General features: G+C 39.9%; 1 protein-coding gene across 5 annotated transcripts in view; it reads right to left on the reverse strand.

The window, feature by feature from the left end:
* Window positions 1–25,502, reverse strand: part of LOC144957181 (E3 ubiquitin-protein ligase UBR5-like) — a 104,878-nt gene that overhangs the window by 40,136 nt on the left and 39,240 nt on the right. For 4 of the 5 annotated variants that reach the window (XM_078888222.1, XM_078888220.1, XM_078888221.1 and 1 more), the window contains exons 19-34: window positions 24,515–24,583; window positions 24,156–24,240; window positions 23,507–23,647; window positions 22,761–22,854; window positions 21,614–21,774; window positions 20,300–20,585; window positions 17,436–17,775; window positions 15,869–16,226; window positions 12,617–12,743; window positions 12,242–12,347; window positions 9,668–9,831; window positions 8,757–8,937; window positions 8,319–8,489; window positions 6,673–6,814; window positions 4,975–5,112; window positions 4,191–4,475 (exon numbers count right to left, since the gene is read on the reverse strand). In XM_078888222.1, coding sequence (XP_078744348.1) covers window positions 4,191–4,475; window positions 4,975–5,112; window positions 6,673–6,814; window positions 8,319–8,489; window positions 8,757–8,937; window positions 9,668–9,831; window positions 12,242–12,347; window positions 12,617–12,743; window positions 15,869–16,226; window positions 17,436–17,775; window positions 20,300–20,585; window positions 21,614–21,774; window positions 22,761–22,854; window positions 23,507–23,647; window positions 24,156–24,240; window positions 24,515–24,583 — 2,848 coding nt within the window. The remainder of the gene's footprint in view (window positions 1–4,190; window positions 4,476–4,974; window positions 5,113–6,672; window positions 6,815–8,318; window positions 8,490–8,756; window positions 8,938–9,667; window positions 9,832–12,241; window positions 12,348–12,616; window positions 12,744–15,868; window positions 16,227–17,435; window positions 17,776–20,299; window positions 20,586–21,613; window positions 21,775–22,760; window positions 22,855–23,506; window positions 23,648–24,155; window positions 24,241–24,514; window positions 24,584–25,502) is intronic. The other variant, XM_078888219.1, reaches the window with a different exon arrangement.

The raw sequence follows: 25,502 nt of genomic DNA on the forward strand, positions 1-25,502 counted from the left end.
TCCACTCAAATATCATCCAAAATACCAACCAATCATCAGGCACAAACCGTCGGTCCACTCAAATATCATCCAAAATACCAACCAATCATCAGGCACAAACCGTCGGTCCACTCAAATATCATCCAAAATACCAACCAATCATCAGGCACAAACCGTCGGTCCACTCAAATATCATCCAAAATACCAACCAATCATCAGGCACAAACCGTCGGTCCACTCAAATATCATCCAAAATACCAACCAATCATCAGGCACAAACCGTCGGTCCACTCAAATATCATCCAAAATACCAACCAATCATCAGGCACAAACCGTCGGTCCACTCAAATATCATCCAAAATACCAACCAATTCATCAGGCACAAACCGTCGGTCCACTCAAATATCATCCAAAATACCAACCAATCATCAGGCACAAACCGTCGGTCCACTCAAATATCATCCAAAATACCAACCAATCATCAGGCACAAACCGTCGGTCCACTCAAATATCATCCAAAATACCAACCAATCATCAGGCACAAACCGTCGGTCCACTCAAATATCATCCAAAAATTACCAACCCAAATTTATCATCAGCCACAAAACCGTCGGTCCACTCAAATATCATCCAAAATACCAACCAATCATCAGGCACAAACCGTCGGTCCACTCAAATATCATCCAAAATACCAACCAATCATCAGGCACAAACCGTCGGTCCACTCAAATATCATCCAAAATACCAACCAATCATCAGGCACAAACCGTCGGTCCACTCAAATATCATCCAAAATACCAACCAATCATCAGGCACAAACCGTCGGTCCACTCAAATATCATCCAAAATACCAACCAATCATCAGGCACAAACCGTCGGTCCACTCAAATATCATCCAAAATACCAACCAATCATCAGGCACAAACCGTCGGTCCACTCAAATATCATCCAAAATACCAACCAATCATCAGGACACAAACCGTCGGTCCACTCAAATATCATCCAAAATACCAACCAATCATCAGGCACAAACCGTCGGTCCACTCAAATATCATCCAAAATACCAACCAATCATCAGGCACAAACCGTCGGTCCACTCAAATATCATCCAAAATACCAACCAATCATCAGGCACAAACCGTCGGTCCACTCAAATATATCCAAAATACCAACCATCATCAGCACAAACGTCGGTCCACTCAAATTCATCCAAAATACCAACCAATCATCAGGCACAAACCGTCGGTCCACTCAAATATCATCCAAAATACCAACCAATCATCAGGCACAAACCGTCGGTCCACTCAAATATCATCCAAAATACCAACCAATCATCAGGCACAAACCGTCGGTCCACTCAAATATCATCCAAATACCAACCAATCATCAGGCACAAACCGTCGGTCCACTCAAATATCATCCAAAATACCAACCAATCATCAGGCACAAACCGTCGGTCCACTCAAATATCATCCAAAATACCAACCAATCATCAGGCACAAACCGTCGGTCCACTCAAATATCATCCAAAATACCAACCAATCATCAGGCACAAACCGTCGGTCCACTCAAATATCATCCAAAATACCAACCAATCATCAGGCACAAACCGTCGGTCCACTCAAATATCATCCAAAATACCAACCAATCATCAGGCACAAACCGTCGGTCCACTCAAATATCATCCAAAATACCAACCAATCATCAGGCACAAACCGTCGGTCCACTCAAATATCATCCAAAATACCAACCAATCATCAGGCACAAACCGTCGGTCCACTCAAATATCATCCAAAATACCAACCAATCATCAGGCACAAACCGTCGGTCCACTCAAATATCATCCAAAATACCAACCAATCATCAGGCACAAACCGTCGGTCCACTCAAATATCATCCAAAATACCAACCAATCATCAGGCACAAACCGTCGGTCCACTCAAATATCATCCAAAATACCAACCAATCATCAGGCACAAACCGTCGGTCCACTCAAATATCATCCAAAATACCAACCAATCATCAGGCACAAACCGTCGGTCCACTCAAATATCATCCAAAATACCAACCAATCATCAGGCACAAACCGTCGGTCCACTCAAATATCATCCAAAATACCAACCAATCATCAGGCACAAACCGTCGGTCCACTCAAATATCATCCAAAATACCAACCAATCATCAGGCACAAACCGTCGGTCCACTCAAATATCATCCAAAATACCAACCAATCATCAGGCACAAACCGTCGGTCCACTCAAATATCATCCAAAATACCAACCAATCATCAGGCACAAACCGTCGGTCCACTCAAATATCATCCAAAATACCAACCAATCATCAGGCACAAACCGTCGGTCCACTCAAATATCATCCAAAATACCAACCAATCATCAGGCACAAACCGTCGGTCCACTCAAATATCATCCAAAATACCAACCAATCATCAGGCACAAACCGTCGGTCCACTCAAATATCATCCAAAATACCAACCAATCATCAGGCACAAACCGTCGGTCCACTCAAATATCATCCAAAATACCAACCAATCATCAGGCACAAACCGTCGGTCCACTCAAATATCATCCAAAATACCAACCAATCATCAGGCACAAACCGTCGGTCCACTCAAATATCATCCAAAATACCAACCAATCATCAGGCACAAACCGTCGGTCCACTCAAATATCATCCAAAATACCAACCAATCATCAGGCACAAACCGTCGGTCCACTCAAATATCATCCAAAATACCAACCAATCATCAGGCACAAACCGTCGGTCCACTCAAATATCATCCAAAATACCAACCAATCATCAGGCACAAACCGTCGGTCCACTCAAATATCATCCAAAATACCAACCAATCATCAGGCACAAACCGTCGGTCCACTCAAATATCATCCAAAATACCAACCAATCATCAGGCACAAACCGTCGGTCCACTCAAATATCATCCAAAATACCAACCAATTATCAGGCACAAACCGTCGGTCCACTCAAATATCATCCAAAATACCAACCAATCATCAGGCACAAACCGTCGGTCCACTCAAATATCATCCAAAATACCAACCAATCATCAGGCACAAACCGTCGGTCCACTCAAATATCATCCAAAATACCAACCAATCATCAGGCACAAACCGTCGGTCCACTCAAATATCATCCAAAATACCAACCAATCATCAGGCACAAACCGTCGGTCCACTCAAATATCATCCAAAATACCAACCAATCATCAGGCACAAACCGTCGGTCCACTCAAATATCATCCAAAATACCAACCAATCATCAGGCACAAACCGTCGGTCCACTCAAATATCATCCAAAATACCAACCAATCATCAGGCACAAACCGTCGGTCCACTCAAATATCATCCAAAATACCAACCAATCATCAGGCACAAACCGTCCATACATGGCTGATTTCAGGATTCAAAACGGTATTTAAAAAATAAAACATGAGCTAAGGCTGAAACAGCATCTTCTACTATAGTCTCACTTTATGAACCATATTTACATTTTGACTGGCTCAATTAGACTGTTTTTAAGGGTTTTGCGGCGCTTGCAACACATTCAGGTCATATTAGCGCCAGTAAAAAGGAAGAAAATGGGATAGTAAAAACATTCTCGATGTACAATTATAATGGACTTGAGGAAAAAGTAAGACAAAGGGGAATTGGTTCAAATAGGGAATAGATGTAGATTGCAAGAGCACACTGTCAGTGTATTTAGTTTGAGATCACCTAAAAGTCTCATCCAGACACCGGCACAAGATCCCACTAAAAGGAATACACTCAAATGCTTACAAATCATATGTTAAAATTTTAAAAAATAACAAACAGTACATAACTTACAGATGATTTACAAGGAAAAAGATATCATCTCCCAAAACGATAACTATATAATCGACTGTTTCCCTCCAAACCAAGGACTCCGGACAGGGTTAGCACAAACTAAGCAATCTCATTCCAAGACAAAGACAGAAAGGTATTAGAAAACAGATATAGGGGGATAGAAGACACAGCCAGTACCTCCCCGCCTTCTATGGGAGGTCAGGAACCCCACCCAGCCACCCAGGCTCAATTCGACTCTTAAAGCTTTTTGTGTTAAACTTAAACACTCCAAAGTTAAATCAGGGATTACAGTTGTAACCTTTTCTACCCACCCCAAGCAGAATAAAATGTTGAATACAAGTCCTGACTAACCTGCGGTACTGGTGGCCGTGGTGGTGGCCGGTGGCCGACTGCTGGTGGTGTTTGTCGTCACAGGCTCTCTCTGTCTGATGGCCCACTGCATGGTTTGAGGTGCCTGAAGGGTTCTCTGGCCCTGGCCCCCGGCCACTGTAGTGGTGGGCCGTTCCAACTGATCGTCCATGTAGATGAATTCATCCGTATCCTGTTCCTCACTCTCTCCCGCTTCGCTCTCATAGTCTTCCTCCTGATTGGACGAATCGCCAGAGTCCTCGGAGAAATGAGCCAAGCTGCCGAGTCCTGAGGAGAAAAACAAGTTTCAATATTCATCCGCATTCCCCAAGTCATAAGGAACATGAAACCAGAGTTTATCTAGCTTTCTACAGCATTGAAACAACAAACACAATTGCTTGCTATCCTTGGGATAAAGTCCTAGTAAATCACAAAGTACTTTCCTACTTAGCTCCCTTTTGGCAATCATCATCTTTTTTAAAAATCACCTTTATATTCCCCCATCCACCCCCCTTTTATTTTCTTCTTACCAATTATCATAATTTTTGAAAATCGGAACATTAGAGACAATGGCGGAAGATTGTGAAGGAAGAGTGAAAATAGGAATAATTCGGCCAAAAGTGGAAGGGTTGGCAGGTATGCATGCATAGAAAAAGTCCCAAATTATTTTTCTTCTTCAATTTGTTCTCCAGTTTGCCAATATTCGACAGTCCCAATTGCATCAGGACAGTTGACTCTGATTTTGACTGTCCAGTTAAACACCTTGTAGACAGGGTGGGTTACTTACCAGCATCGGATCCAGCCGTTGCCATGGTGACAGCAGACCTCTGCACACTGACATTGTCTTGGTTGCTATGGCTACTCTCACTATCGCTGTCGGATTCTTCTGTCAACATCACCAGACTCATGTCACTTTCTGCTGGGCCTAAAACAGTCGTGGGATAGATTTTCATTCATGTCAGGCAATCTGTACATTTGAGTTTACAACTTTTATACAGATCAACAGCCAATAAATGTGCTCAAAGCGCTTTACAAGGGGTTTCTAGCCAACAGCAACACTTAACTTGCAAGATGAGACATGACGCCTGTTAGGCAATATTACATTTTTTTTTTTGCACAGAGACAACGCTGTTAATGGACAGGTACTCATTTTAAACCTGAGTATGGTGAGAGTATAGGAGTAAAGAGCCTTTTTCCAAGGACTCAACTGTGCACCACTTGGGACTCAAACCCAGGAGCTTCCGATCCAAAGGCGAGTATCATACCACTAGACCACATAGCCACACAATGATTTTACAATGAACAAATTTTCAGCTTGTGCTGTTTTTCATCACAAGGTCTCAACTGCAGCAAAACCTTAGGGAGTGAGAGCTGCATTTCGAGACACAGTGACAAAGAATACAAGCTGAAAAATGAATCTACAACACGTCTCAATGAATACAGATTACAGTTCCATCTCTTGTGTTAATTCTTCCATTTTCAGGATTTCAACATCACCATCATCACATCATCGTTATCACAATATTGACTATCACCACTACCTCCATCTTCCCAATTACCCACTATCACCACCACCACTACCTCCATCTTCCCAATCACCCACTATCACCACCACCACCATCTTTCCCATCACCACCACCACCACTACCTCCATCTTCCCAATCACCCACTATCACCACCACCACCACCACTACTACCTCCATCTTCCCAATCACCCACTATCACCACCACCACCACCACTACCTCCATCTTCCCAATCACCCACTATCACCACCACCACCACCACCACGACCACTACCTCCATCTTCCCAATCACCCACTATCACCACCACCACGACCACTACCTACAACTTTCCAATCACCCACTACCACCACCATCTTCCCCATCACCCACTATCACCACCATCACCACCACCACGACCACTACCTACAACTTCCCAATCACCCACTACCACCACCATCTTCCCCATCACCCACTATCACCACCACCACCACGACCACTACCTACAACTTCCCAATCACCCACTATCACCACCACCACCTCCATCTTCCCCATCACCCACTACTACCACCACCACCACCATCTTCCCCATCACCCACTACCACCAACACCACCACCACCACCTCTATCTTCCCCATCATCCACTATCACCATCACCACCACCACCACTACCTCCATCTTCCCCATCACCCACTATCACCACCACCACCACCACTACCTCCATCTTCCCCATCACCCACTACCACCACCACCACCACCACCACCACCATCTTCCCCATCACCCACTACCACCAACACCACCACCACCACCTCTATCTTCCCCATCATCCACTATCACCATCACCACCACCACCACTACCTCCATCTTCCCCATCACCCACTATCACCACCACCACCACCACTACCTCCATCTTCCCCATCACCCACTACCACCACCACCACTACCTCCATCTTCCCCATCACCCACTACCATCAAACCCTTACCATCCTCCGGGTCAGGTGCTGGCTGTTCAGGGTCATGGTCAAGGTCATGGTCCGAATGTTCTGACTGGCGGTCATCGCGGTCCTCCCTGTCTTCCCGGTCACTGTGGTCATCGTCCACTTGCATGTTCTCCACCACTTCCACCTACACAAAAACAGACCAAACACACCACATATTAAACACACAACACATCAGAATAAATATGCACATGAAAGAATCAAGTTGGAAATAGAGTCCAATTTTCTTTTCTGAATTTCTCTTCCATTTATAATTATACATAATTTCTATAGCGCCCCTTTCCACCAAAAGTGCTCAGAAGCTCTTATACATATATGCACATGCGATCATATATATCGTTCAACAAAATCAATAAAATCACTCAATCACTCATAGAAAACTGAAAGAAGCACTCTGTCTTCAAAGGAGGACAGAGAATAACGGACGGTGATGTGTTGGTCATTCACCTACATTTGATTTATCCTTACAAGTGTAAAAATTCCAACAGTTTTATACAAAGACAACGTATAGAATATTTCTGTCCATCTAGTTATGTAATAATGTATTTACAAGATAATAATAATAAATGGCATTTTATTTATGTGTTCATTGTTTATTTGTCATTGGCTGAAGAAGGGTTTTGAGCCCGAAATGTTGTGTATTATGGTGTATTATTATTATTGAGTTATTGCCCTGTGCAATTGTATTACCAATATTGTATTTCCATGAATAATACACTGAATTACATTTTATTACTTCTAAATAATGTCACAATTGAATATATTTTAAGAATACATTATATTCATATCATTAGTTAACTTATATTCCATAACGTATATTCCCATTCATGTATATTTCTATACTGCCATGTTAAATATTACTAAGTCTGTGATATATATATATATACATGATTAATCATCATCATCATCATCATCATCATCATCATCATCAAATGCCAGGCCTGTTGCAGACATCGGCAATCATGTCCCTCCAACCATATCTGTCCTCAGATCTTCTCAATAGCTCGATTCCTGTTCCTCCTCCACCAATCCATCCATTCAGATTGTCAATGTAATCTATCCTCTGTCTCCCTCTTCTTTTCTTCCCAGCAACTTTACCCGTAAGTACAATCTTTTCAATACCGTTTTTTCTGTAAATATGTCCGAGAAATTTTAACTGTCTTTTTCTGATGGTGTTTACCAAAGTTGGTCGTACTCCAATTTCTTTTAATACCTCCTCGTTTTTTATTTTATCTTTCCATGAGATTCTAAGAATGCATCTATAAAACCAAATTTCGGCTGCAGTTATTCTACGTTCACATTCTTTGTTAATCTGTCAACACTAGCTGCCATAAAGAAGCACAGACCACACGTCTGATTTCATTACCCGGAGTTTTGTTGTCATCTCAATGTTGTGGTTGTTCATGATTTGCTTTAATTGATTATATGATTTATAGAGCTTGCAATAAACTATCTTATTGACTGGCCACTAATTGGTGTCTTCCCTGTCAGTCTTTGTATGCACTGCCTTTGGTGCATAACACCGTGTTTGGTCTTTTGTTCTTTTCAGAAGATTTTACATTCATTTTTGTTTTATACTTGAAAAAAAACCAATCCATTCTCTTTGTTATCCGTAGTCTCTAATATCTTACCTCCTCAATATCCACAGGCATCCGCTCATCATTGAGTGCCTGTCTGGTGGACGGTTGGGATGACCTGTGTCGGGGTGACCTGTGGGAGACCACTGGCATGCGCTGATTGGCTGTGTCTGCTGACGATGGGCGGGGTGGTAAGGGGTCAAGGACAAACAGTTCCTCACTTCCCTTTAGGACAGGAGCAAAAAGGGACACGGTTAAAAGATACCAACATGACTGCTTTTATAAGGCACACAGAAAAAAAAAAAGAAAAAAAGAGAGAAAAAATTTTACTGCTATTGTGTCTGAGTGATAAAAAATCTATTTTGTGTTAGTTGGGTGTGAAGTTTTGGGGAAAATATTGAAAATGGCTGGTAAAGAGAGGGTTAAGTTGTGAATTTAGAGCCAAAATTTGATAATTCTACGAATAATCGACAGGTCCGTCCATTCCCCTACCTGAACGGCCTCCGAGTTCATGGAGACCAGTGTGAAGGGAGCTGTGGGACGTGCCACACCCATTCTGACAGGCACGATGAGAGCATCGGCCATCTGACACAATTCTTCTATGGCTATGGTGATCAGGGCCTGGAAGACACGCTTGCATTTGGTCAGAGGGGGGCACGGCTGAGCTTGTTGGCTGGGGATGAACAAAGATAAAACAGGTGCATCATCATCATCATCATCATCATCATCAAAATAATAACAACAATAATAATAATGATAATATTGTTAATGTTTTAACAACTGTTGTCATGGGTTGAAGAAGGATTTTGAGCCCAAAACATTTGGTGTTCAGTAATTTCTTTTCTTGAAACAATTCCATTCATTTATGTACATGTTTGGATTGAAGAAGAAAAAAATCTAACACGGTATCTGTATCAAACAAAATTGCATAGCCATTCATAAATCTTGAAATAAAATTACAATAATTTATCATTTCCTTCTCCAAACTTTGGTTTAAAAAGAACCTCATCTGGGAAAAAAAATAATCCGAAATTGTCCAAATGTGGGCCCCGAAACCCGTATAGCAACCGCAACCACCACTGAGTACAGACAATACAAGTTATTTTGAAAATAATCCAAAATTGTCCAAATGTGGGCCCCGAAACCCGTATAGCAACCGCAACCACCACTGAGTACAGACAATACAAGTTATTTTGCATTTTACTTTATCTTATTTGTTTTCCATGTTAACTTGTGTATTGTTGTGCTGACGAAGGGTTTGTACCGAAACGTCCATTGTCTGTATCGTTCCTATATGAAGCCTCTCCATTTTCACCCTTTCGTTTGTATTTTCATGATCACAGGCTTCAGGCAGCCCCTACCGTTTTAGACAATTGAGTGGAACTTTCACCAAACCGACTCACCTCCTCTTCTTGCTGGGAGCTGACATCATCCCAATGCTAAGGACCACAAAGACACGAGCCACGGATCGGACAAATCGACGGGTGATTTGTCTTGCCTCTTCCTTGGCTGCTTGGTCAGACGATTGCATCTCCCGAATCAGGGTGGTCAGTAGCGTGTCCAGCATCTGAGGAAAGAATACCCAAGGATTAAATCTGGCAATACACCTGACTACTTGAACATTTTAAAATTCATCATTTTTAGGAGATAAAAGCTATAGTTGTGCGGTTTTGTGGTCTTGTGATATGACACTCGCTTTTGTATCGAAAGGTCCTGGGTTCGAGCCTCGCTCGACGCATAGTCGAGTCCTTGGAAAAGGCTCTTTCCTCACATTTATCACCATACTCAGGTGTAAAATGAGTACCTGGCCATTAACAGCATTTTCTCTGTCCGAAAAAATTATAATATCGCCTTACAGGCGTCATGTCTTGTCCTAAATGTTAGATTTTGCTATTGAACAGGGACCCCTTGTAAAGCACTTTGAGCATGTTTAGTGGATATTGCGCTATATAAAAGCTCTTTTTAAATTATTTTTTTTTATAGTTAGATTTATAAATGAACAATTTACCCTCAGAAGTAAAAAAAATTACACTTCAAAATACTTACTATGTAATCTGGTATCAACTTTCATTTTCAATAACTTTTAATGACTTAGGAATGCTTGTGACGTTCTGAAACTGGAGACTAATTTTATAATTTTAAGAACTTTTCGCAATTTTAGGCAGCTCTGTATTCTATAAAAACATGGCTCTTACATTTAGTTAGCAATCAAATCTATCAAATTCAAAAAGCTCAACAAGTCATGAACAAAAATTAATTTAACAGCATTTGGAAAAGAAAATATATCAACCTTTGAATGTTTCAGACACAAAACCCTTCTTCAGCCAATAAGAAAAACAATCCAAAGATTTGTTCATTAGTTCAAATCAAGACAGACGCCAGAGAAGTCTGGGTTCTCAGTGATGGGATGTTTTTATTGTCTCTCTTATTGGCTGAACAAGGGTTTTGAGCCAGAAACCTTCTGTGTTTAGTATTTAATTCTTCTTATAAGCTTAAAAACGAAAGGACCCGTAAACAACCCGCGCCCAATAACATTACTGAATACCATAAGAAAAACACTGTCAACTATTGTCCTCAACAGAATTAGACCGAAAATAGAAAATTATCTATCACATAGCCAAAGCGGGTTTCGCCAAGACCGAAGCACATCGGACGTTGTATGGACACATAAATGGTTGGCAGCAAAGGCACTCAAAGAAAACATATCCATAACAATATCCGGAATCGATATGTCCGCAGCCTTTGATACGATCGACAGAGGAAAACTTTTGGAGATATTAACAGAAATAGTAGACGAAGACGAGCTCCGAATAATCCGATTTCTCCTCAGCAACACAAAGATACAACCAAGGATATACGGGGCCACAAAACAGACGCAGTTCGAAAGTAACATCGGGACCCCCCAAGGAGATAGTCTGAGCCCGATTCTGTTCACAATATACTTAGAACACGCTCTGAAAGAAGTTCGAAAAGTCATTCCAAAACCAACGACTCATATTGAGAACGCAATCCCTAGAGAAATCGCCTATGCAGATGATGTCGATTTTATTGGATCAACACCAGCAAATATAGACATCATACAAAATACCCTCATGAAATATAACCTCCAAGTCAATGCCAATAAAACCGAATTTACAACAATATCGAGGAACAAAGAGGAATGGAAAAGAACAAAGAAAGTCGGCTCACTAATTGGAGACACCGAGGATGTACAAAGAAGAAAACAGCTATCAAACGCCGCACTCAGTAAACTCACCAATGTATGGATTAGAGGTGACAAAATAAAGAGAAAAACCAAACTGAAACTGTACCATGCTCTTGTAAAACCGGTACTTCTGTATAACTGCGGCACTTGGGCGTTGACAAAATCCGAAGAAGAACATCTGGATGCCTTCCATCGCACACAGCTAAGAAGGGTACTGGACATCAAATACCCCAAAAAGATCTCAAATGAATCACTCTATAAGATCACAAAAGAAAGACCAATCTCCCTTGACATTTTACAACAACGATGGCAACTTTTCGGTCACATACTACGCAGGGACAAAAACATACCAGCAAACCAAGCCATGTCGGGATACTTCCAAAAACACGGGAACCTTTTCAGAGGAAGACCGATCACAACACTCCCCGTGATCCTAAACAAAAACCTCACAACACTTGGACAAAGCATTAGTCTCATAACGGCAGGGGACCTTGAAAATCTGAGAACCCTAGCAGAGGACCGGCAATATTGGAGACACCTCACACAGGAAATACTGGAAACAGCCAAGGCGACCCGATCTTTCGGTCGAGACGCGAAAGGCATCTAAGTCAAGTAAGTCAAGTTATAAGCTGTTATACTCATTATTGTTCATTCCTATGTACAATCCACAACATCCAGCAGCTTAGTATCCCTTACATAAACACAACAGCCAAACAAGAGGTCAGCCATTTGGCCATTTGAATAATACTATTATGACCAAAAATACCCTCACCTCATTACTACACTTGACCAGCAGGCAATGGGTGAATTTGTCCAGACGGGCTGTTCCACTTTGACTTTCCAGGTAAATTTGCTCCTCATAAATGACGTCTGGTCCACTGAAAATGGAATGAATGTATAGCATAAGGCATCATAACACAATGCAAAAACTCTGAAAAACAAAAACAAGACGAGGAGGGGCTTTCTATTTGATACACTAGAACACTACCAATGGTAGGTCATCCCAGCCCCACCAAATATGAAAAGAAAGACCTGCCTTCACAAACACTCATTGACAAAAGTAAAAAAAAAGGCTGCCGTTTTCAACATTGTGTTTACAAATAATAAAATAAAATAAACGGGAATGATCACAATAGATATTCCTTACCCTGAGCTGGGATGTTTGAGGCCTGTAGTCAGCATAGCCTTGACAGCAGCTCTGTCATTGAGGATTCTCTCCAGAGCTTTTCGACTGAATCGCGGAGGCTCAAGGTCGTGTTCTGGCATTTCCATGTCTGAGGAAGTAGAAATGATTTCATTATAGCATCCAAGGAAAGTTAAGACAAAGGGGAATAAGTTCAAACAGGAAACAGATGTAGATTCCAAGAGCACACTGTCAAAGTACTTAGTTTGAGATCACCGAAATCTCATCCAGCCACAAGCACAGGTCCCCTATAAGAGGAATACACACAAATGCTTACAAATCACATATATTATGTAAATAAAAGATAATACAGTGCATAACAGAGAGATGATTTGCAAGGAAAAAATATAATCTCCAAAAACTCTAACTATACATTTGACTGTTTCCCTCCCAACCAGGGTATCCGGCCTGGGCCAGGACACACAAAACCAAGTAATCTCATTCCAAGACAAAGATAGAAAGCATGTTGGAAAACAGATATAGAGGGATAGAAGACACAGAAATGCCTCCCTTCCCACTATGGGAGGTCAGGAAATCCCTTTTTAAAAATGATTTTTCAGCCAATCAATGATAACCACAACTATCTTTGTTCACTCTGGTTTTCCAAAACTTGCCACATTAAGTCGATTTTTCTCCTTTTTGAGATCTTCCATCCATGAGATAAATTGAAACACAGATTTTATTTTGAGAACCAATTGACACAAGAATTCCCTTAGATTTGCGTGAATCCGAAGTTTAAATATAAAATTATAGTATAGGCCAAGTGTGAAATTTTAGGGAAAATAATCCTCAATATCTCAAAATGGGAAAAACGGGGGGAGTTGGAAAACCACTCTTCAATGGTTTTCAGGATAAACAAATTCTACATTCCACCAACCTCAAATTGGGAGAAAAATGGGATGTAAAAAAACTGGTTCCTATTTCATTGGAAGTGTCAAAACATTCTTCTGAAGGGCTGGATACAATATACCTTGTGTAATTCTTCTTGTTTCAGAGTGATGGTATTTTATTTTCTAGTCTAAATATATGCCAGTCGTCAATAACAGACCTGCCAACATTCCCAGGATGAAAAGTGTATTCCATGACCCTAAAAAGTGTATTTTTTAGCAATAAAGTGTATTTTGTCCGCACATGTGGAAAAAAAGTGCGCACTATACAAAAATGTATATAAAAGCTAACATCAATCCCAAACCAAAATAAACTCTGATCTTCATCATTCAAGCAATCTCTTGTGATTACAAAATTATCGATTTATCAAGAAACTAAAACTTAATGGCCATTTAAAATTATCATAAGGCTCAGAAATTGCAATATCAAAGGAAATTGCTTTCAAAACACTCAAAGAAATGACCAAAAGACCCTTAACATGTTGGTAGTATTGATGCTAGTGTCGGTGGAAGAAGTCTTGGTTGTTGTAGCGATGGTGCTCTAGTGGTGGTGGTGGTGGTGATGATGATGAAGCTGTGGTGGTGGTGGTGGTGGTAGAAGTGATGTGGTGGTGGTTGTGGCTGTGACAATGCTGTGATGGCAGGCAGTTATAGAAGTGGTGATGTCATGATGTTGTTGTAAGAGATGCTGATGTACCAAATGAAGTTGTGATGGTGATATCTGCTAGCCCAGTACATCAGTTATGAGAAAGTTTTGAGATAAAATATCTGGGAGAGTGGTCTTCAATTCGGTAGATGACGATTTGCAACAGTAAGTAGCTAGATATTTTCCATATATATGTTATCAAATGACCCCCCCCCCCCCCCCTCCTCCTCTCCTCCTCTCTCTCTCTCTCTCTCTCTCTCTCTCTCTCTCTCTCTCTCTCTCTCTCTCTCTCTCTCTCTCTCTCTCTCTCTCTCTCTCTCTCTCTCTCTCTCTCTCTCTCTCTCTCTCCTCTCTCTCTCTCTCTTTTTTTTTTTTTTTTTTTTTTTTGAGCATTCACTACTACTACTCCTCCTACTACTACTACTATTACTTCTATATACTACTAATACTATTACTTTGGTCAAATGATAGGAAATTCACAAAGTATGTAATATTATATGCAGAGACAAGTTAAATACTTCTAAAACGGTTATGGAGAATTCATTTTGAACCAAATACTGTTCCTAAAGCTGCCCACTTTGTAATTCAAGACTCGTACAAAATAATGAAGAAAAAAAAGATCATTATAAATTTTATAAATCAAAATAGAGTAATTTTAGTTATTATAAAGGGAAATAACCCATTTATGTTTAAGTTAATTAGCAATACAGTTTTAAATTGAAGGCTTCAAAGTCAAAGATGTTGGTTCAATTAAATTTTCACTTATAATTTTCTATTTAATAAGTGGCAAAAGTTTAAATGTGGTCTGAGACTATTTAAAGTATAAAACAAGCTTATATGCATAATGCTATGCAAATCCTCAAAAATGTATGAGAAAAATATTGGTGAAAACCGGCATCATATAAGCAACTGAAATGATAACGATAGTATTAAATGTGATGCATCCTTCATTCAGAAACACAGTCAACAGTTGGTGTACGACACGTGTATATCAATGCATCAAATGCATCATCAATATCATTCACATCACATATCTTTTAAAAAATCATATTAAATCCACGAAAATCGTATCCGCGTATTCGAGATCCAAAAATCGTACTAAAATACGATGAATCGTACTGGTTGGCAGGTCGTCAATAAAGATCATCCATCCTCCCTCTTCTACATCCTGTAATCCTAATAATCTGACATCCTGTTACTGCCACCTTCATTTAACCTATTCATTGATTACATGACTGATTACATACACACTTCCAAGGATTTAGGAACCAAAAGAGTGGAGGGTGTGAGGTCATGACTTATCTTCCCTGTCCTAAAATTATATTTTGTGTAAAGTCACTATGGCCGAACCCAAACTCGACATTCCATTTTCTCAAAACAGACTTCCTGTCACATCAGACTCTGTGCCACGTAAGTACTTTTAACACTAGGCTCTCCAATTCAACAAGCCGATAAAATCAAGAAACGCCAAAATAACCAACTTGTAAAATCAAATTAAAATGAGACTAAAACCAATTTAAGAATAAAATGGAAAAGTTACTTAAGGAAAATGAAGACAGGGCACAACATCCAATTTAGTCTATTACAAAATTACTTTTTTTCCCCATCTTAACACCATGTTGAAGACAGCAGGTCATAAATTGTCAAAAGTTCTAAAATATCTACATCAATTCTAGCCCTCACCTATGTCAGCTGGCTGGCCCTTTCTGGCAGAGGCCCGACTTCGAGGGGGACGGAACTGGCGCTGCTCCACCAACTGTCTCCCGACCGTTTGCACCAGGAACAGGAGGATGTTTTCTCCCCTGGAATTGGGAACTGTCTCCAGATTGGTGTGCATCAGAAGACGATTCAACAAGGTGAAGCGTACCGACTGCACACCGGCCACCAGGGCCTTGCACTTGCACTTTTCCCAGCAGTCACAGTAGGCGGTAGGGGATGTCTTCTTCAATTTGCAGTCGTGTCCCTTGTGGCAGACTCGAGCACACTCCGTACAACAACACAGGGTCCCTGTCAGGCCACAAGTCTTACACTCAAAAATGTCCTGTGCTCGTAGAAAAACAAATTACATCTATTAAATATGTGGCTATGTGGTCTAGTTGGATGACACTCATTTTCAGATCAGCACATAGTTGAGTCCTTGGAAAAGGCTCTTTTACTCACACTCACACCGTACTCAGGTGTAAAAGGAGTACCTGGCCGTTAACAGTGTTGTATCTGTCGACAAAAATTGTGATATCGCCAAGCAGACACCATGTCCCGTCCTAAATGTTAAGTGCTGTTGTTGGCCATGGACCCCTTCCCTTGTAAAGCGCTTTGAGCATGTTTAGTGTATATTGCTCTAAATAAAAGCGCATTTTTAAAAAAAATTACATTATTCATATTCAAAAACTAGAAACATTTCAAAAGGGATTTCCATTGCTTTTGTCTCCGAGTTTCGATTCAATCTTCCACAGAGCTGCCAGCCCTCCTTGCCCATGGAAATGTGACCCATGGACAGCCTAAATGGGAAAGGTTTGGAAAACATGAACACAATTCTGAGGTAAAAACATCATGTATTCTATAACAAAAACAAACAAAAAAGACCAAAGGAAAAACATGTTTTTAAGAACCTAAAATGAAGGAATAAATGAAGGGACAATACAGTCAGTCCAAGCCGGTATTGGGGACACAGTTTAATTGGGACGATTCTTTGGGGAATTTTTTCTATAGAAAAAGTCATCCCCTTTCTAATTCGCTGCGCTTAATTGGGACGAAATTTGGCAATGAGTGTCCCAATAAAAGAGCTCTTTCCTTGTCTTCAATCATTTAAAACATTAGTTCATAAAATGCAAATTAGGGACGGTCAACTGAGTGTGTTGTCGTAATGTTCACCACAGAGGTTTGTAAAGTAGAATTAGTGTCAAATCGCGACAGCCAAATGGAAGTTCATCATAGTAATCACAAAGATGTGAACCATAGAATTTACTTGTATCTCTTGTCATTGACTGCTATAGTCAATTTGTTCTTAACCCATTGCTTACTTATGCAACAGTTATGCGTGGAATTTTCGTTCATTTTTTAGTCTCTCATTGGTAGAGTAGATTAAGGTGTCATTTGTTTTTCATTAATTGGGATGATTAGTCTGGACTCAAGAAGCCCCAATAAATCAGCTTGGACTGTAATGGTAAAATAGGCAGACAGTGGCAGCTCTGTCTTGATAACTGATTTTGACAAGTGAGATTGCCAGGTGTGTAAATAAGAGATCTTTAACCTGATTAATATGGTCTGCCCCAGTCCATGTGAAGCTACACGTGTCATTAGCACACAACACGTGTAGTGGGGAGTTGTCCAGACTGGAACCAGGCGGGTAGAGCATTGACATGAGGATTTCCTGTCTCTGTGCTGATGAAGACTTGGATGTCGTCGTCGTTGTTGTGGAGGTGTTGGCTGTAGAGGTGTTGGTAGCAGTGCTGCTACTTCCTTCACCACCCGAGGATTCCTTGGGAAGAGGCCCATTGCGTATCTTGAGGGCGGCGTCTAGGAGATGGAGAGCCGCTGGGTATGCTCGACCACACAATGCCTGCATGAATGGGGTGCAGCCTTCAGCATTTCTGGTTTATATGGATGACATAAAATGAATTGAAAAACCCACAGGCATGTCAGACACACTACAGATACACTATCGACACACTACAGATACACTATAGACACACTATGTACACACTTTAGACACACTACAGACACACTATAGACACACTACAGATACACTATAGACACACTATGTACACACTTTAGACACACTACAGATACACTACAGACACACTATAGACACACTATGTACACACTACAGACACACTACAGATACACTACAGATACACTATAGACACACTATGTACACACTACAGACACACTATAGACACACTACAGACACACTATAGACACACTATGTACACACTACAGACACACTATAGAGACACTATGTACACACTATAGACACACTACAGATACACTACAGATACACTATAGACACACTATGTACACACTACAGACACACTACAGATACACTATAGATACACTACAGACACACTATAGAGACACTATGTACACAACACATAGACACACTAAGATACACTACAGATACACTATAATGTACACACTTAGACACACAAAGACACACATACAGTACATAACACTACAGATACACATAAGAACACTATAGACACACTATGTACACACATTACAACACACTACAGACACACTACAGATACACTACAGATTGAACACTATACACACTATGTACACACTAGACACACTAAGACACACTACAGTACACTACAGATACACTATAGAGACACTATGTACACACTATGTACACACTACAGACACACTACAGATACACTACAGATACACTATAGAGACACTATGTACACACTATGTACACACTATAGACACACTATGTACACACTACAGACACACTACAGATACACTACAGATACACTATAGAGACACTATGTACACACTATGTATACACTACAGACACACTACAGATACACTACAGACACACTACAGATACACTACAGACACACTATAGAGACACTATGTACACACTACAGACACATTATGTACACACTACAGATACACTACAGACACACTATAGAGACACTATGTACACACTATAGACACACTACAGATACACTACAGATACACTATAGACACACTATAGAGACACTATGTACACACTATGTACACACTACAGACACACTACAGATACACTATAGACACACTATAGACACACTATGTACACACTACAGACACACTATGTACACACTACAGACACACTACAGATACACTACAGACACACTATAGAGACACTATGTACACACTACAGACACACTATGTACACACTACAGACACACTACAGATACACTACAGACACACTATAGAGACACTATGTACACACTATGTACACACTATAGACACACGACAGATACACTACAGACACACTATAGAGACAATATGTACACACTATAGACACACTACAGATACACTACAGATACACTATAGACACACTACAGACACAGTTTAGACACACTATGTACACACTACAGACACACTACAGACACACTATAGACACACTATAGACACACTACAGATACACTACAGACACACTATGTACACACTTTAGACACACTACAGATACACTACAGACACACTATAGACACACTATGTACACACTTTAGACACACTACAGACACACTATAGACACACTACAGATACACTACAGACACACTATAGACACACTATGTACACACTTTAGACACACTACATACACACTATAGACTCACTACAGATACACTACAGACACACTATAGACTCACTACAGATACACTACAGACACACTACAGACACACTATAGATACACTATAAACACACTACAGACACACTATAGACACACTATTTACACACTTTAGACACACTACAGACACACTATAGACACACTGCAGACACACTATAGACACACTATAGACACACTACAGACACGCTATAGACACACTATGGACACACTATAAACAAACTATAGACAACAAATTGTTTTTAAAAAAACCAACAATTCATTTAAGTAAAAAAAAAAAATATAGGAATTTCAAGAGAGAAAAAAACCCAAAAAAAATTATGGAGCCAGAACCGCTATTTCAAACTTTAATCAGGATTGCCAATTAAGTAGGCAAAAAATGACAGAACTTTTACCCAACCCAGTAGACAAAGCCCTTTCTACGTGCTGAACTACAGTAAAAACAGTTTAGCAGGTGATTGGAAAATAGACTGAGGGTTTTTAATAGACTGAATTCCTTAAATATACAGAAATTGGCAACCATGGTTAATAAACTGTAAAATGTCTCATAACTGATGGAGATTCATTCAATTTAGTCGCATTTCCATTTGCCAAGAGTACAGAATTCTTAGTAGCATTTACACCTTTGTGTCAGTGCCAGGAAATGGAAGATGATCGAGAGGAAAATCAGAAAACATCAAAAATTTGCAAGAGAAGTGGGCAGATTTTGATGATGAGGATGATGATGATGATGATGATGATGATGATGATGGTGATGATGTATTCCATGATGACCAACTGACTTGGAGGAGAGCAATTCCAGGAGATGTGGTTGGAAGACGGGTGCCTGAAGAATGACTTCCAGGATATGCAGGGCGGCCGTACGTCTTTCCTTGTCCTCCATTTTGACAGGACTCACATTGATGGTGCTGAACTCTGACCCATGAGAGCTGGATGGCCCTCCTCCTCCACCACCACCTCCACCACTGCTGACACTACCCAACCCTCCTCCACCACCACCACTACCTCCACCCCCACCCCCAACTCCACCAGACGACTGCCTTGATGATGACGATGACGACCACTCCGCTGTGGGTTTGAAAACAGAAAAGAGAGGGAGGGGGGGGAGTCATTATTATTTAACATTTATTCTTCTCCTATATGTGTGACAATGTGGGTTGTGGTATGATACTCGCTTTCGGATCAGAAGGTCCTGGGTTTGAGCCTCACTCGGCGCATAGTTGATTCCTTGGAAAAGGCTTTTTACCCACATTCTATCACTGTACTCAGGTGTAAAATGAGTACCTGGCCTTTAACAGCGTTGCCTCTGTCCGGGAAAATTGTAATATCGCCTAACAGGCGTCATGCCCCATCCTACATGTTAAGCGTTGCTGTTGGTCAGTGGCCCCTTGTAAAGCGCTTTGAGCATGTTTAGTGAATATTGCATTACATAAATGCTCAATTTATTTTTTTGCTTATATATGTTAACAGACCTGCCTACCTCAACATTCAAGAGAGACAAAAATTGTAGTCGTTAAATTCTACTTTAAAAATCAACAATTTAACCAGTCACGCCATTATGACAAATTTGCAGAATCGAAGTTTTGGTTCCAATTTCACAACTTGATGAGCATCTAAGTCAAGAAAACTTGTTGAAAATGAACGTTGTGGCCAGAATGCATCATTTTAACTCTATCAGCGCCATTGGCCGCACTGCGCGGCCTGAACAGAATCAATTCTACTGGCCAATGGCCACACAGTGTGGCCGGTCTTGAAAGACAAAAATAATAATGTAATCTAATCCTACTTTCTACAAAATTATTATAAATTGAACCAATGGTATCATTTTTTTCATCAGAATGTTCAATTAGCCCGGGGGGGGTATTTTAATTGAGATTTTTCGCCCAATTCGAATGTCACTTTGTTTTAGCTTGTCATTCTCATGCTGCCTCAATCAGGTGTCAGCCATTTAACCAGTTAACTACCGGACTCTGGAAAAACATGTTTACAGATTTGGCCAGAAAACTCGTCGTCCGAATATCTTACGATTTAAATGACCCTCTGTGAGAAATCTTCAGCTCAAATTTTTGTCCAATCAAAATGATCATAGTACTTACAGGAAGGGATAAACTCATAGCTGGGTGGTGGGTCGGCAGGCCACAGGGTGGGAATGCTGATCCCACCAGAATCCTCACGATCCGAGTCCCTGTGAGATTCCAGGACACTCACACCTCGGGCTGCAGACGTTGCCCTTCGGATCAACTCTCTCACGCTCAGACTTTTGGAGAAAAGAAAAAAAAAATGGTGGAGAGATAAATATGGCATGGAGTTAGTAAACTCAACCATTGGAATGTGCCAGAAAATCATCAAAACAGAAGGGAAAAAAAATAAAAATTGCTAGGACAGCTTTTGTTTTTTTCTTGTTTGTTTGTTTGTTTGTTTGTTTGTTTGTTTGTTTGGTGTGAACTCAACATAAATAAAGTGCTGTCAAGAGAAAAGGAAACCAAAAAAAAAAACTTTGCCTTTTCTGTAACATATTTACCTGAATATCAATATTTTAAAAATCCATATCTCTATAATAATATTTGTACTGTAAGGTAACAATAGAGGAGGTGGAGATTCCCCCTGTATATATATATTAATATAATATATATATATATATATATATATATATATAAAATATATATATAATATATATATATATATATAATATATATATATATATATATATATATATATATATATACAAAAGGTGCAAAATTTCAATCATATTCTCTTCACATCTTTTAAAAATAAATGATAAATAAATAAATTTGATGTTGAGTTGTATTGATTGGGATTTTCCTTGCTCAGTGGTTGGTTGGTCTGTCCATTCAATAAGCATGGACTCTAATACAACACATTTCTTCTGTTTTACCATGCTTAATGAGCTTTATAACAAGTAATCTGCATCTCAACATGCTACATGAAACCAACATTTCATTTCAAAATGAACTTTTGTAGTAACCCTTTAACTATGCTCATCACGGCCTGTTGCCAGGTACTTATTCACACCAGAGTTGAATGGGGTAGTTTGCCTTATCCAAGGATACAACTCTGGTTTTTGTAACCGTTGTCACCCATTTAATCAATGACAACAATCAACATTTCTTGACTTTGTTTCAAGGCAAGATACCGTATTGCTAAGCTAAAAATGCCACAAAAGTGTTAAAATGTTAAAAAATAACGCCAAGTTCTCAATCAACCCATGGCGTTGATGAGTACCTTCGACTGGCTGCCGTGGAGTCCAATGAAGACCGTGGCTGTAGAGAGGCCATGGAGTCGGTGTCAAGGTTACAGCTGATGGAGCCCGGAGCTTCTGGTGGGAAGAGGAAAACTTTGGGTCAGTAAACATTTTTCAAACGGAGAGAAAAGTTATGACATCAAACCCTCCACAGTTTTGGTTCCTAAATCCTTGGAAGTGTGTATGTATCCAATCCTTCAGAGTACTAATAATAAATAGGTTACATAAAGGTGACATCACTATTTTAGTAGCAAGATCTATAGGCAGATTCTTACAATTACGGGACGTAAAAGAGCGAGGATGGATGATCTTTAGACTAGAAAATAAGATGCCATCACTCTGAAACCAGAAGATCATGTGTTTGTTTTTAAGAGTTTTACGGCGCTTGCAACACATTAAGGTCATATCAGCGCCAATAAAAGGAAGAAAATGGGATAGTAAAAAGTTATAGAATTACAATTAGAGCACCCAAGAAAAGGTAAGACAAAGGAGAATTGATTTAAATATTGTCCCTGAGTAGAAAATACTGGATTGTCTGATTAAGGCAATTGCATGAGAATTTACAGCCCTGTAATAGGTCAGAGTTTAAAAATCTGACATTTTTGGCAATGGTCCTATCCAACACCCCCCCCCCCCCCCCCCCCCCCCCCCCCCCCCCCCCCCCCCCCCCCATCCCGCTTCCCAAGATGTGGATAGTATGGACTCTCTATAGAAACAAACCACTCACCATTATCAAATTCCTTGTTGGACTGGGGAATACAGGCGGCCACACACATATGCAACAAGTTTCGGTTTCCATCGCAGTGTTCTTTGGGAACCTCTTTCAGCAAGCGAAAGAGGGATGAGGACGTCCCAGTGCCTCCCTCCTCTACAGACAGGGAAGAAATGGACAAAGAGAAATACATTATCAAAATCTCACCAGACCTGCAGGCAACATACAAAAAAAAACATGGAAAAAAATAGTATTTATCAATGTATTTTTGTCCTCATTGAAGCCTGGGACACAATGCCTTTATTTCTCCTCTAGACTCGGCAACCAACAATCGTCTTCGTTGTTTCTTCTTTGACCCAAAAACAGGGACTGCCATCAACTGGGGTAACTTTGCATAGAAACATTTGGAATAATTAAGAGTATAATTAGCTTTTAGAAAATTATTGTCTTTGGTAAAAAGTTGTTTTTTTAACCAAGAAAATAACTACAACAAAGCTGAGATGACTCAAAATGCTCCAAATTTATAGAGGCAAATTTTCCCCTCGAGGCAAAGCCACCCCAGTTGACAGTACTATCAATATCAAAATACATATATATATAGTTTGAAAATGAAACTGCAATGTCTTCATTTCAAGCCGCCTGGCAATAGAATTGAGTTACTGACTTGATTCTTCTTCCTCCAAGACAGCAAGGACAGTTTTCACCTTGGACAGGTCAGATCTCAGGATATGTGGAAGCAACAGCTGGTGCTGGAGATGACAAATATTCATAAAATAAAGTCGTGTGCAAAAGTAAGTTAACGCTCGTTTGAACAATCATTATTTTGATGACAAACAAACGATATAAATGAATAAATCAAAGAATAAACAAAGCTACTGAGCCTTCAAGATGTTAAGAAATATAAATATGTCTGTTCCAGAATTTAAATTAATAAACAAATACACACATAAATTTCTTCCTTTTTCTTTTATACTCATCTTCTTTTTTGTTCATCACAGTTTAGACTTTTTATCTCATCCTTACCTTGACTGTAAATGCAATGACTAGTGCAGATTCTTTTCCTGCAAGGGCAAAACTGGACAACTTTTGTACCTGGGATAAAATGGTAAAAAATGAAATAAACCAGAACATTGAATGTCAAACAAATCACAAACGTGAGAACAAAATGGAGACTCCATGAAGAGTCAATTTCAATACAAAAAATCTTATGCAACACCGTGTATAGCTGACCTTTGATCAACCAAAGGTTTTAAGCTCAGGTTTAATGGGGTTGTTTTTTTGTTGGTTTCTATGTCTGTTGGGTTTTTTAAAAAGATTTCTAAAGAGATGCAGCTTTAGGCAAATCAAAATTAAAATAAAACAAGAACATATTCTATCATAGATTATTTAAATATTAAAAACAACAAACCTTCCACAAAATGGGACTTTCTTACTTTCAAACCTTCCACAAAATGGGACTTTCTTACTTTCAAACCTTCCACAAAATGGGACTTTCTTACTTTCAAACCTTCCACAAAATGTTACTTACTTTCAAACCTTCCACAAAATGTTACTTACTTTCAAACCTTCCACAAAAAAGGGACTTTCTTACTTTCAAACCTTCCACAAAATGGGACTTTCTTACTTTCAAACCTTCCACAAAATGTTACTTACTTTCAAACCTTCCACAAAATGGGACTTTCTTACTTTCAAACCTTCCACAAAATGGGACTTTCTTACTTTCAAACCTTCCACAAAATGGGACTTTCTTACTTTCAAACCTTCCACAAAATGGGACTTTCTTACTTTCAAACCTTCCACAAAATGGGACTTTCTTACTTTCAAACCTTCCACAAAATGTTACTTTCTTACTTTCAAACCTTCCACAAAATGGGACTTTCTTACTTTCAAACCTTCCACAAAATGGGACTTTCTTACTTTCAAACCTTCCACAAAATGGGACTTTCTTACTTTCAAACCTTCCACAAAATGGGACTTTCTTACTTTCAAACCTTCCACAAAATGGGACTTT

This window comes from Berghia stephanieae, chromosome 11, assembly GCF_034508935.2.
Source record: "Berghia stephanieae isolate SIO BIC M18660-M18661 chromosome 11, UCSD_Bste_1.3, whole genome shotgun sequence".
Classification (NCBI taxonomy): Eukaryota; Metazoa; Mollusca; class Gastropoda; order Nudibranchia; family Aeolidiidae; genus Berghia; species Berghia stephanieae.